The following is a 15,261-nucleotide window of genomic DNA, read 5'->3' as shown; positions in this document are numbered from 1 at the left end:
GTCAGCTGTTCAGAATTTTTATCTACGTAACCCCCAAGGTATTTGCGATAGTTTTTTGATGTCATTCCAACTGGCACCCTCATGCTTTTCAGAAACATAGCTAATCCTGCACCCAGATACCCTTCTTTCTCTGATCCAGCTAACTCTCCAGTATGTAAGATTTGCTTTTCATTGCATCCCCAAAATAATAATAGAGCCATACGTGCCCTATTTCAAAGAGATGTTGTCTCCCTCCCATATGTCGCGGCATATTGGAACCGGTTTGTAAATGACATGCACTGGACGAAGGTCCGGATGCTTCCACATACTAAGTACCTAATCACAAACAACATTAAAGAGGTATCCTTTAAAGTCGTTCATAAATATTATCCCGCCAGTCACTACATACAGAAATTTAAAAGAGTCGTACACACGAACTGTTCTTTCTGTGATGGACATCCAGAAACAGTGTTACAGCTGTTTCGGCACCGTTCTCCCACCAAGAGATTCTGCCAAGACCTTTGCAGATTTGTCATTGGTCATCTTTTCAAATACTTTGTTTTATTATGGGAGAATGTGATATTTGGTTACCTTAAACCCCCCAAAAAGGTAAAAAAAATTATTTTTTTCATTATAAATCTGTTCATAATATTGGCAAACTTTTTCATTCACAAAAGCAAATTCAAAAACAAAAAACCTTTTTTTGTTGTTTTATTGAAAGAAATTGAACAATATGTAAAACTCACTTCTTCTTCTATGAACAAAAAGGCTGTCAAAACTTTTATGTATGTCTTTTTTCAATCTCAGCCACCCAAACACAACTTGTTGATGATTCATTATCATTCAGCATCAAACATTTCCTAACCAAAATTTTTCATTGTCACATGATTTAAGAAACCAGCTTTTCACTGTCTGTCAGTCCACACAAACATTTCTTAACTTCTAATATATAAAACAATTATACCAAGCTTGAACTTATCTGTGGCCTCTCATAACAATGATGGTGACTGAACATTTGTATTTATTATTTTATTATCTGGGTGTCTGGGTAGCATAGCGGTCTATTCCATTGCCTACCAACATGGGGATCGCTGGTTCGAATCCCCGTGTTACCTCCGGCTTGGTCAGGCGTCCCTACAGACACAATAGGTCGTGTCTGCGGGTAGGAAGCCGGATGTGGATATGTGTCCTGGTCGCTGAACTAGCGCCTCCTCTGGTCGATCGGGGTGCCTGGTCGGGGTGCCTGTTTGGGGGAGGGGGACAGCATGATCCTCCCACGCGCTACGCCCCCCTGGCGAAACTCCTCACTGTCAGGTGAAAAGAAGTGGCTGGCGACTCCACTTGTATTGAAGGAAGCATGTGGAGTCTGCAGCCCTCCCCGGATTGGCAGAGGGGGCGGAGCAGTGACCGGGACAGCTCAGAAAATAGGGTAATTGGCCAAGTACAATTGGGGAGAAAAAGGCGGGGGAAAGCCATACACATAATTCAAAAGACAATTATATCGTTAACTGAAATTTTATGATGGTGACAGCCCTACCTGTCATGAGTTCTAACCCACCAGTATGGAGTCTAGTCCCACTATTAAAGCACCCTGATCAGGTCCAGGCCAATGCGTCCCCTCTGAGGTTCCACACTCAGGACTCGAACCTCCACCCGTTGCCCGGGCCCCAAAGCCAGGCTGCGGCGGTGCTGGGAGGCAGGCAGCTTGTTCAGGGTGATTTTGCTCTTGTGGATGAGGCCTGAGGTACCCACCCCGATATCCACGAAGGCTCCGAAAAGCGCGGTGTTTTCCACCCGGCCTGTCAGTACAGCACCAATCTGCAGGTCACTCATTGACACGATGCCCCGCTTAAAGTCTGTCTGCTCAAAGTCTAAGGAGTGAGAGAGACAGCGATAAAAAGGTAAGAGAGAGACAGCGGGGGGGTTGAGAGACAAAGACAGATGAGAAACCGTGGGTGCAAGAGGAAAACACGGATTGTGAGAAAGGAGGAGGAAAGGGGAAACAAAAGATAGGGAAGAAAGGGGGGGAAGGTGGTGACCAGGGACACAGAAAGGACAGAATGTGAGGAGAGAATGTGGACAAGGATAGAGGGAGAGGGGGAGAACAGATGAATGACAAACATATTGGGTTCCTAGCAGTAATCCCATATTTGTGTCTGGATACTTCCACATTCTTCAGCTTTTGACTGAATCCTTCTTTCCAGTTGTGGTCTGTTTTCGAGATCTTTTCCTTTCTATAACATTTACACAAACAAGGAAGGCTCTCGCTCCAGGAAATAGTCAGGTCCAATTATCTTCCCTCCAGCACTGATTTCATGCGGTAGCCTTGGCTCATCTGTTTACTCAGCTGAGTGCTGGCTGTGAGACCATGCGTAGAAGACTGAAACTGAATAGGGCAAACCTACAGATGAACCTTGAAGCCGTGTCCCTTAATTTGAAGAAGAGTAGCCAATGAACCCCATGGCCTGACACAGTATCCATCTTCAACGTATTTTTTTCCCCCTTTATGAAGCTCTGCGTTAAAAACCAAAGCCTGGTTGAGTAGAGGTGGGAGTGATCACACATTAAAATTACGAGTTGTGTGGAAATCAGAATGCTGAAAATAGAATCTTTTTTAAAACCAACTATTCATTGATCCGTTAACCTTTTTTATGTGCTCAACTATATGTTCTTTATATGTCCCTTGTTCTACTATTACCCCCTTGTCTCAGTTAGTCTTCGTCAAAACTAACTGGCTAACAAGTATGAGCCATTTGGAGCCTTAAATACATCTGTTAAGGCTGCCTATTTACAAATGAAGTGAGCAATAATTAGCACTAGTATAAAAAAAAGGAAAGAAAACAGAATGGAAGTACAAAAAAAAAAAAGAATTCTGCTGTAATTAAAAAATGAAATTGGCAAGAAATTAAACTTTTTAGTCCTGCAGTCAACATTTAAATGTCATGTGATGTACTGACGTGATTGAGATTCACTTACTTGTATAACTGAAGCGTTTCAGTTATACATTGAAAATTTATCATAAGCATTTTGTGTCTTTACCAACTGATAGTTATTGAAAATATGGGTCTGTTTTACTTCAAGCTTTACAACCATTAGAGATCTGATCAAACCTTTTACAGCATCAGAGAACATTAGAAACTCAGGTTTAGTTGTTGTTTAGTGTTAGTGCTTCTATTAAGAGACCCGTCAATCAATCTGGGAGTGACAGAAGCTTCCAGAGGGGTGACCCTTGAGTTCACATTTGAATTAAGGGTTGTACCTTTACGTTTTATATCTATATCTACATATATATATAGATAGATATCTATCTATCTATATATATACACACACACATAGATAGATAGATAGATAGATAGATAGATAGATAGATAGATAGATAGATATAGATATCTGTAATGGACTGGCGGTCTGTCCAGGGTGTCTCCCCGCCTGCCGCCCAATGATTGCTGGGATAGGCTCCAGCATCCCCGCGACCCTGATTGGGATAAGCGGCTTGGATAATGGATGGACGGATGTTTATCCGTGTATACTGGGAATACAAGGACACTACATTTGGTCGCCAGATAACACTTGAAAAAGCTGTGACTGTGTCATTCCAGTACCTAAAGGCAAACACTTCACCAAGAGAAGGCCAAGTAAAAGCTTTGCTCATCAGGACTTGGAAGTCAACGTGGAAACTTTGGCTTCCTCTAAAGCTCTGGTGAAGTGTGTGTGAGATTGTACTGTCTTCCTATAGCCTCGCACCAAGGGCTTGTAGGGATGAACTTTCCCATTATTTTTTCTTAAAACATTACACAGGACAAACAACAGGAAATGAGCCAAAGACTGTAACTGGGATTCTTGTGTGGCAACAGTGGATCTGAGTATGTGGTAGTTACATGCCAAAGGAATGTAGCTTCCACAACATAGAAAAAAGAAAACTTGAAAAAGCCTTCTGAATGACAGAGTGGGGGGCGGGGACAAATTTGGGTGCGATATGCGTTGTGTGTGTTTGTGTCAGTGTTTAAGGTAAGTACGTCTATAAAAGAGTATGATTCTGTTCCCTGAAAATGTTGATGTGCTTTACATTTTGCAGTTTTATTCCTTATACACACGTCCATTCACAATCCAAGTCTTGACAAGCATTTAACTATGGGCTCTGACTTAGTGTGATGATTTCTGTGAGAACATCTGCTACCTTGAGATTTCTGGTGAAGGTTAAATTGCAAACATCAAATCAATAACAGCAGAGAAGCACTGCAAAGTTGTACAAATTCATAAAAAAAACCCAAAAAACCCCCAGTGGATTCGTGAGTGGCGTGTGTCTTACCCTGTCGTATGTCAAAGCCTGGGGGCTGTGTGAGTCCGTCTATGATGAGTTTCAGGGTTTCGGGACTAGTGTCCAGGGTCTGAGCCAGCTTCTCCACGGTGCTCGCCTGAGCCCGGCTCTCCACACACCGTCGCAGCTCTGCACTCCCAATCTGCTCCACACTTCCACCCACCAGGGAAAGAAATCTGAGGAGCAGATGGCAGGAGAGGAGAGGAAGGGGGATGCAGGGCAAGGAGGAGAACGAAAACGAGTGGAGTAATCACAGCTAGTCAGTTGTTTTTGTCTGATGAAGCCCTGCTGGCCTGGGATCGGATCCTGTTTGGAACCGTACATGTGTTTCTATATAAATACAAAACGCCAAGATGCACACCAACTTATTTGCTGCCCACTAAAGAAACAAAACGAAAAACAACGGAGAGGCAGAGAGGGTAAAAAATAGAGTGAACAACAGCAGATTTTATAGAATGTAATCTAGGATGAAAAATAAGGAATCAATACCAACAGCAAATAAACATGACTCGAAGTCAACTGTGTACAACTCAATGTGCATGCATGCGTGCCGGCATGTGTGAAACAGTATTAATAAATTAGCTTTAATGGTGGTCCCAGTTGGGCCACAGGACGTGTGTTAAGTCCCTTGTTGGCTGAGTGAGAAAGCCCTGGGGCAAAGAGGGGGAGGGAGGGGAGAGAGGGGGGTATGGAGGAAGAAAAGAAAGGGAAGAATCAAAGGAAAGAAAGAACCACAGAAAGGAAAGCAAAGCTGAGAGAGAGAGAGAGAGAGAGAGAGAGAGAGTAAGCAAGCGAGAGAGAGAGAGAGAGTAAACACAGGAAGGCTGTCAGAAAGAAGGGAGGGACAGAGGAAAAGAGTGATGGAGCAGCAGGGAAGGAGAGGAGGGAGGGCAGGGAAGGTGTGAGGATAATTATGCACTAAATCTAGCGGTTTCAGAGGCCCTGCCCGGTGATCATAAAAACACACACACACATGTACACAAACACACACACACTTACTCCATGCCCTAGTAAATCAGGTAGGTCCACAAGGGGCTGTTAACGCCCTAACACCTTGCCTTGTGAAACTGCCTTCAATTTACCTGGGTTGGACCTCTCGTACGCCCGTCAACCAGCTGGACAAACCTTTTACGCTAGAATGGTGTCCCGCCTTGAAAATGTCTAGACAGTCAGTCAAGTCACACCATTTAAATTTCATTGAGCTTTTGAATTAACTCAAAACTAATTAGTTGGTCCACATTCTAGAGAGTCTGAGTAACAAACTGGCATGAAAGCCAGACCGGACAGAAGGGGCTAGGGAAATATAGAAGATTGTGGTGTGTGTGTATGTATGTGTGCGTTTGCATGTATCTATGAGTACAGTATGCATAAGTGTGTGTCTGTGTATATATTATGAAGGAATCTTTCCACAGCTGGTAATGGATGTCAATGTATGAATCTATTTGTGTGTGTGTGTGTGTGTGTGCGTGTATATATATATGAGTGTGGACCAGCTGGGCAGCGTCGGTGATGGATGTCAGTCGCTGTGGCAGCCTGACGCCACACGGCCTCCACAGCTGTCCCCCCTGTGATAGACAGGACAGGTGGACCCACACACACACCCGCACACACACACACACACACGCGCGCACACACGCACGCACGCGCGCACACACGCACGCACGCACGCACACACACACACACACACACACACACACACACACACACACACACAGCCTCCCAGTGTTGTTGAGAAGAGCTCATCTGGCAGTAATGAGGACAGTGCGGATGTAACTGGACACGGTTTGTGTACAAACTATCTATGAGACAGCTGTGAGAGGAGCAATTCCTGTCAACATCAGTACCTCACCTATCTCTCCCTTTCTCCAAAATAGGAAGACAAGAGGAAACATTTTCTCTTAAACAGTGAGCAAGATCTGTGTGGAAGAATCTCCAAGTACGTGCTAGAATAGTCAGTGGTTTAGACAAAAAAGTGCAGTGAAATAGCCCTTCGAATGGTAAATTACATTTGCAGTTTGTGCTCTAAACTGTACTTGCAATTAACCAAATGCCATTTTTCCTATCCTATGTTCCTTCCTGCTTTCTTAACCAACTGCTATACTTAACAGGCATAGTGAGCAAAAAATGTAACAATAATACAATTTGGTTTAGATCATATCTCTTTGGCTGCAATCAGTTTGTACAACTTGAAAATTTGAGTTCACAGTCCTTTCCTGTTACTACCGGTGTTCCCCAGGGCTCTGTATTGGGACCCCTCCTTTTTATTATCTACCTATTACCTCTTGGCTACATTTTCAGGAAATCTGGCATTCAATTTCACTGCTACATGGATGACACCCAGCTTTATCTATCCACCAAGCCTACCTCCACTCTTCCGCCTACGTCCCTTTCTGACTGCTTACAAGAAATTAAATCCTGGTTTTCATACCACTTCTTCAAACTTAATAGTGATAAAACTGAGGTCCCCCTAGTAGGCACTAAATCTACTCTGGCCAAACCTGATAGCTTTTCTCTAACGATGACAATTCTATAGTTCCTCCATAGCCTCAGGTTAAGAGTCTGGGTGTTACCCTGGACAGCACATTATCATTTGAAGCTTACATCAACAATGTTATTTGGTCTGCATACTTCCACCTATGCAATGTTAATTGTCTTCGGCCATCACTTACACCTAAAAGCACAGCCATACTCACTCACACCCTCGTTACATCCCATATTGACTACTGTAATTCTATCCTCTTTGGTCTTCCCCTCAAGTGTCTTCATAAACTTCAATTGGTTCAGAATTCAGCTGCCCGTATCATTACCAGAACTCAGTCCATAGATCATATCACTCCTGTTCTTCAGCAACTCCACTGGCTCCCTGTTAAATACCGTATTAGCTTCAAGATCCTGCTCCTCATCTTTAAGGCCCGTAATAACCTAGTTCCTTCATATATTTCTGAACTCCTTCATATCCACACGCCCTCCCGCTCTCAGATCTTCTTCTGCTCTCCAGCTCACTACACCATCGCCCCACTTGACTACCATGGGGACTAGAGCCTTCAGTCATTCTGTCCCCCACCTATGGAACTCTCTCCCACAAGAAATTCCCAACACTGACTCTCTTTCAACCTTCAAATCCCATCTCAAAACATAACTTTTTCAAACTGGCATATTCAGTCTGATACACACTTCGTTGAGTTTTGTGCAGATGATGTTTTGATACTTATCTATTGCATTAACTTTTTATTGTCTACCCTGCTTTGTTTTGATTTTATGCTGTCTGATACAGTGCTTTTTTACTGTGTTCTGTAAGGTGTCCTTGAGTGCTCTGAAAGGCGCCCGAAAATAAAATGTATTATTATCAATTTATTGTAATAGTTGTTCAAAGTATTATACATTATATAACTATAACATTATTTAACTATAACACATTATACTGTATTCATCATATACAGCACTATACACTGGTCAGCCAAAATATTATGACTACACACAGGTGAAGCAATGATCATCTGAAAACAAGGGCACATGTCAAGGTGTAGGGAGATTAGATGGTAAGTGAACAATCACTTCTCGTAGGCAACGCATTGGATGCAGGGGAAATACGCAGGAGTAAAGAGAGTGACTTTGACAAGGGCCAAATTATTATGGCCAGACAACTGGCTCAGAGCATCTCTGAAATGGCAAGGCTTGTGGGGTGCTCCCGGTCAGCAGTGGTGAGTACCTGATGATAATGATCTGAGGAGGGACAAACTACAAACCAGCGACAGGGTGTTGGGACACCCAAGCCTCATTGCATCTTCATTGCATGAGGGCAACAAAGGCTAGCCCATCTGATCCAAACTGGCAGAAAGTCGACTGTGACACAAATCAGAAAATTTGAATGATGGTTATGGGAAAAATGTGTCAAAACACAGTGCATCGCATCCTGCTGCGTATGGGGCTGTGTAGCTGCAGACTAGTCAGAGTGCCCATGATGACACCTGTCCACTGTCGAAAGCACCCACAATGGGCATGTGAGCATCAGGACTGGACCTTGGAGCAGTGGAAGAAGGTCACCTCATCTGATGAGTCTCGTTTTCTTTTAGATCACTTGGATGGCTGTGTAAATGTGTGTCGTTTACCTGGGGAAGTGATAGCACCAGGATGCACTGTGGGAAGATGATAAGCTGGGGGAGGGAGTGTGATGCTCTGAGCAATGTTCTGCTGGGAAACCCTGGGTCCGGCCATTCATGTGGATGTCAATTTGACATGTGCCACCTACCTAAACATCATTACAGACCAGGTACACTCCTTCATGGCAATGGTATTCCCTGATGGCAGTGGCTTCTTTCAGCAGGATAATGTGCCCTGCCACACTGCACTCATTGTTTGAGAATTGTTTGAGGAACACGACGAAGTGTTCAAGGTGTTGCCTTGGCCTCCAAACTCTCCAGATCTCAATCCGATTGAAAATCTGTGGGATGTGCTGCACCGACAAGTCCGATTCATGGTGGCTACATCTTGCAACTTACATGGCTTGAAGGATCTGCCGCTAATGTTTTGGTGCCAGATACCACAGGACACCTTCAGGGGTCTTGTAGAGTCCATATCTCGGTGGGTCGGCACTATTTTGGCAGCACATGGAGGACCAACAGCATATTAGACAGGTGGTCATAATGTTTTGGCTCATGAGTGTATATTGTAATAGCTGTCAAAAAAAGTTGAAATCACAGCAAATCAAAATCATGACTACAAGTTACACCAAATGAATCATCTTGAAACAGAATAAATTTTGGTGCTCTTCATGTTTATCCTCCTGTTTTATTCCCAACTGTTTCAACCAGGTTCTGGTCTGTGTCTAAAAAATTTTTTTTACTTTTATTTCAAAGTAAAAAACAAAACAAAAACCAAAACGTCAAAGCTTGACTTCCACTTTACTTATATTCTAACATGCAGTAAAAATTGTTAAGCCATCACCTCTGAGCCTGAGTCACCAGTCGATATTACCAAAGACCCCTCTAAACCTCCAGACAGATCGATATGAAAGGGAGAGGCAGGGAAATGAGATGTGTGGGGTGGACTGGGGAGGGGGGGGGTCACAAATGGAAAGAGAATATAAAGATGAGATGAGGATAAGAGAGAAAGGACATAACGAATGAATATGGAAGAAAAAATAAAGGAAGGGTTAATTCATGGACAGACAGAAGATACAGAGAAAAATACTGGAGAGTAAAGGGGAAGATGAGACAGGAGGAGAGGAGAGAAGACAGTAGGATAAAAAGGAGAAACAAAGGGAACCAAAAGGAAAAAACAAGTTAAGAGAAGAAAGAAGGGTGATTGCAGGTGTAGGAAGGGGAGAATAGGAGAGCAGGGAAATTGATTAGAAGAGGACACAGGGAATTGGGGAGGAGAGGGGAAGAGAAGAGAAAAAGGCAAGCAAATGGTGTAGCTTTACGAGCAGACATCATTCCGGCTCTGGACCTTTTGATGGCTTTGGCGGGTTGTTGGGCTCCAGATGTGCGTGTGTGTGTGCACACTCTGCCCATCTCATTTTCCTAGTAAGGTGTGTTAGTATTTAAGAGGTTGCAAGAGTTTGGGGCCCCACTACTGGTGGGTCCACAATTTGCACATAATCATTGCCAATACTGTGTGTGTGTGTGTGTGTGTGCGTGTGTGTGTGTGTGTGTAGGGGACTGTACTTTAGATTCTATCCTGGCCTACAGCAACAGCCATATCTTATCTCTTAGAAATGAATATTAAAGTGGCCAGAACATGCTCATTCTAGCTCTATATTTTTATGCTGGAGCTCCACTAGAATAACTTAGCGTGATTCACAGTTCAAAAGACTCCTTATTTATCTTATACTGGCCCTTTATGCAGCCCCTCAGTTCATCATCTGTCTGAAACAAGCTTTTTTAAGATAAGATGTACTTTATTAATTCCCGTGAGGAAATTAATCCTGTGCATTTAACCCATCCCAATACACACACTGGAAACAGTGGCCAGCCATGTAGCTAGGAGCAGTGAGCAGCCACTGTGCAGCAACCGGGGACCAACTCCAGGTCTTCATGCCATGCCTCAGTCAGGGGCACAGACAGGAGTATTAAGCTAACATTCATGTCTTTTAATGGCGGGAGGAAACCGGAGCACCCACGCAGACACGGGGAGAACATGTAAACTCCACACAGAAAGGACGTTAGCTTGTTTTAGCTGTCTCTTTAAGGCCCCACTCCCTAAAAGCCCACTTCTTTCTTCTGATCAGCCACCGTCAAGAAGCCAGCCAGGGGGAAGCAGCCAGTGCTTTTAGCACCGCTTTATCCTCAAGGGGAAACAGAGCTTGACGATGAAACAGAGTTCGATACAACACCCGTGTAGGAAGTTCCATAAGCAAACTATCAACCTATTAAGCAACATAATTTCTTGTTCTTGATTGGAAAGGGCAACTTCTCAAATTCATCTGTACATGTTTGAGCCCGAATATGATCCGGGAATATTAGAGTGGACAGCATGAACATCAGCAGCAACAAAGTTAAAGCAGGACGTCTCTGGTAAATATTACGCTGATTACCTGCTTAGTGTGTGACATAAAGGTGAATTTAGTCTTTCAGTCACAAGCCGATATGCTCGTTAATCGGTGTACGTGATGGAAATCCACTAAAATGCCGACTGAAGGGGAAAATGTCAGGAAATAAAGGTTACGTAGCTAGTAAAATGTTATTCTGCTGTCACCAAACGACTGTACAGTATCTCCCTGCATCGTTTGTTATTTGTATGCTGGAGTACATTAAATGCCTATAATACTACACAAGTAGTTTTGCAAGACCAAGAAGACTGTAGTTTGAAAGGCTTTTGGCTTGGAATATCTTCACTGGAGCATAACTGCTTTTGTTATTATTAAAATTACAGTTGATTGCTTACTATTATTGACCCAATTTCTCCTTGGGGATGAATAACGTATTCCGATTCTGATTACTTGAAAAAAAAAATGTGTTTGGGGGATGGTTACATTTATCCTCAGAGATTTTGAAAATAACGCCACAATTTTGAGTAGATATGGTTGAAATAAAGGCATGTAATCTGACTGCTCAGTGCATGGCTGTGTTGTTCTGAGAAAATTGCTGTTAGCGCCCTAAATAATTTTTAGGGATGCTCCGATCAGGGTTTTGGGGGCCGATCACTGGAATCAGAATTGGCTGATACCGATTGCCGATCACAGGGTGGGTGGGGGGGTGTTCCATTTAATGTGTTCTATTTACTGTGTAGCATTATTTATTTATTTACTATTCATAAAAGTAACTATTCTCAACAGCATTACAGAAATCTAATTAAGAGCTGAGAAAGCATCATAAATTGACAACTGTTTTTATTGGAAGGTATCATATGCAACATATTCCATTCTCTTAGTAGGTCATGTAGATTATGAAGAAACTGAAACCAATAAAATAGCCTCTGCTCCGCTAAAGAGCAGTTTAGCAAATATTTTAGCCTTCCCATGGAATAAAAGCTAAATGTGCTCAACACTATGCACTATGTTTCAAAACATAAGAAACATTATAGCCTACATAATGCAATAAAAACCAAGTCCAGTAGATGGAACAAATACAGGGCCTTTCTAAATTTAGGCCTACAACAAATTTAGACAATATAAAACGGCAAGAAAGAAAGGCTATAGCCAAATACTGTATAAAGCATTCCTCAACATTTACATGTTTTTACTACCTGCCATGGCTACCACTCTTTAGCTTAGCCTACTTCTTAAGCACGACAGCAAGTTTTTCCTTATAAATATAGTAAACATCTCTGCATTTTTGGAAGTCAGCCTGTTCCTCTTCTCATCTACATTTGCTGCTGTGCTGAAAAGTCACTCATTATCTACACTTGTGCATGCCGTGCAGAGGTAGGCTCGTACTGCTTCTGCCAGTGTGGGGAAGAGGCTTTTATTGTCCTGCCATACAGCGAGCGGCTGTTTGCTTTGTGGGATAAGTGGCTCTGACAAGTAGAGGTTAATCTGCGACGCAGTTTGGTTGCTGGTGTCGCCGCCATGTTCCACATCTTCATCCAGTAATTCAGCACACATAGCCTGCAAAGGGCCAGCTTGTGGTACTTTCTCTGGGGGCTTGGGGCTGCTCACCTCCAATCTGTTCTCATCATACTGCCGTTTCTGCCCGGGGCCTGAACGGGCGGAAAGGATAAGGGTTCGACATTAACCATGGCCCGATGGCCCGTGGCCATAAAAAGTTACTCTGTGGCCACCATATATTCCCAGTAGGTGGCCCCGTGGCCACCAAGTCAAGGTTAATAATAATTATTAAAAAAACAAAAACAAAAAAAAGTCACTGTTCCACAAACATCCCGATTCATTCACGTCTTTTAATTCAACATTCTACGAAAACAGCTAACAATAATTTAATTTTACTCGTCGCCAGCTAGCTGCTGATATGTCGGGGCTGCTGAAGTATGGGTTTACTAAGCCTAACGTTACTCAAGCTGCGAACACGATCCCTACAGAAGAACCAGAAACATAAAAGGCGGACTATGAACAAATGGAACGGCAAGGAAAATTTAGGAGTGAATGGAAGCAAGTGGCTACAATACGACACATCTAAGGACGTAATGTACTGCGGTGTGTGCCGCCAGTTTCCTCAACAAGCTGAGAAGTCTAGCTCATTTTTCATCGGAAACAATGCCTTCAGGAAACACCACATCACAATTCATGGAAGAAGTGGACAACACTTAAGGTGCACAGTCGCACACCTTGCAGTTACATCGCCTGAAAATACAACACACCCATGGGGAGACAAATACGTCAAATGGAGAGTAGATAACAGGAGAAAATGATTAAAAATTTCAACATCACTTACTCTTCTGTACGCAAGGCTCGGCGTTTTTTGGTTTTTACTGATTTTCACCGAAAAATACCCAGATTTTTTTAAAAGGTGCAGATCGGTTTAAACTGATTTTCACCCGGATTTTATGTTTCCATGGATCCAAAAGTTGTTCCTTTTCGTGTGAGGTTATGTAACAGTGTCCTCTTGTGGCGAAACTCGGCATGCTGGATGGCTTTGAAAAATGAAAACCGAAAATTTTGAGCCTTGTCTGTACGTAACGAAATCGCATTCAGGGCTTTCCCTGAGCTTATTGAACTCCATATCAAGAAAGGCATGGATATGCAACGACAAAGCCATAGCAAGGTGGGTTGGTTTAATTCTAATCTAGTTAGCTAGCTAGCTGGTTAGGTTTATATGCTGCAAATTAACGTAGTGCTAATGCTACTAAGTAGAGCAGCTACCTAAATTTATTGGACAAATAATGTAATGTTTGCTCCTCTTCATCAGCAGTAGGCTATTGCTGGCTAGCTCGTGTAGCAAATTTTCTGTTTGTATTGCAGCTAGTTGCTCATAGTTAATGGTGTTAACGTTGTTGTCGGCAACTTTACTGCTATAGATTCATTCCCCACATCTACAATGATATCTGGGAACCAACACTGGAGAAGCTGTGCCAAGCTCGCTATACTTCGGTTCTTGCGGATTAGAATTCTACTGCTTTTCGTAATGTTTTTTATTGCATTCATGACTGATGCCGGGACAATGCTTGGAGGGAGGGAGCAAGCAAGCAAGCGAGAGAGTATGAGGCAGAGGGATGCGAAAAAGACTGAACTGAGACCGTGAGAGAATAAATGTACCATGTTTACAAAAACTTGAGTTTTCAATTTAAATAATTATAAAAAAATATTCATTCTGCCCATGTATTTTGACAATTTTGGCTACTGTTAGAAGTATGTGTTATAGGTTTTCTACTGCTTTTTGTAATGTTTTTATTGCAGACATGACTGACAGGTACAATGCTGGGAGGGAGGTAGGCAGGGATGGAGGGAGCGAGAGAGAGCATGTATGAGGCAGAGGCAAAAGAGTCTGTGAACTAAGAGACAGAGAATATGTATGTATGTTTACAAATGAACTTGAGTTTTCAATGTAAATAAATAGTTATATATTTTCATTTGGCTGATGTCTTTTCATTTATTGATGTGTCAGTGTTAAGTTGTGTTAAATTGCCTTTTCTGTGTTTTTACATTTGGGCCACCAAAAATGTACTTTGGCAACCAAATTTAGGGGCTTGGTGGCCCATGGGGCCAGTGCTTAAAAATATTAGCGTCTATCCCTGAGGATACCTGAAAGCAGAACATGTAGCTGTGGTTGAGTGCGTCTGGGAAATATCGGTATTTATACCTTTTTATTAACAAACAAAAAAAAAAAAGAAAGAAAAAAAAGAAGCAAACATTAAGTCTATTTGGTGGTGACGCCAACTCGGACTGCGAGAAATCTGGGTGTGATCCTGGACAACCAACTGTTGTTTGCTGCAAAACTTGCATCAGTTGCTCGCTCCTGCAGATTTCTCCTCTATAACATCAGGAGGATTCGCCCATCCCTCACCGATGAGAAGGCACAGGTGCTCATCCGGGCTCTGGTCATCTCCCGGCTGGACTACGGCAACTCCCTCCTTGCTGGCGCCCCGGTGTCGGCCATCAGACCTCTGGAGCTTGTTCAGAAAGCTGCAGCTTGTCTGGTGTTCAACTGCCCTAAGTTCTCCCACACAACTCCCCTTCTCATGTCCCTACACTGGCTCCCAGTAGCTGCTCGCATCCAGTTTAAGACTGGTGCTAGTCTACAGGGCAGTGAAAGGAACAGCTCCTTCCTATCTCCAGGCCATGGTAAAGCCCTACACCCCCGCCAGACCACTTCGCTTTGCTGCCTCGGGACGCCTGATTGCCCCGTTGCTCAGAGGCCCCTGCTACCGATTGACTCTCTTTTCTGTCCTGGCCCCACAGTGGTGGAATGAACTCCCCACTGATGTCAGGACAGCGGAGTCGCTGCTCCTCTTTCGGCGCAGGTTGAAAACTCACCTCTTCAAGAACTACTACCCTGTTACTTGCTCTAAGCACTTATTGTATTCACTCATTTAAAAAAAAATCTCTTTCTTGCGGTTTTACTTTAGCATTG

General features: G+C 43.2%; 1 protein-coding gene across 1 annotated transcript in view; it reads right to left on the bottom strand.

Moving 5' to 3' along the window:
* Positions 1-636: 636 nt before the first annotated feature.
* srbd1 (S1 RNA binding domain 1) overlaps positions 637-15,261 on the bottom strand; it is a 162,004-nt gene continuing 147,379 nt past the window's right edge. Inside the window, exons 20-21 of the mRNA XM_056292050.1 lie at positions 4,289-4,473; positions 637-1,850 (exon numbers count right to left, since the gene is read on the bottom strand). Coding sequence (XP_056148025.1) covers positions 1,561-1,850; positions 4,289-4,473 — 475 coding nt within the window. The 3' untranslated portion in view covers positions 637-1,560. The remainder of the gene's footprint in view (positions 1,851-4,288; positions 4,474-15,261) is intronic.

This window comes from Lampris incognitus, chromosome 13 (genome assembly GCF_029633865.1).
Source record: "Lampris incognitus isolate fLamInc1 chromosome 13, fLamInc1.hap2, whole genome shotgun sequence".
In the NCBI taxonomy this organism is placed as follows: Eukaryota; Metazoa; Chordata; class Actinopteri; order Lampriformes; family Lampridae; genus Lampris; species Lampris incognitus.
Note: the sequence above shows the minus strand (reverse complement) of the source record. Positions and strands in the feature narration are given on the sequence as shown.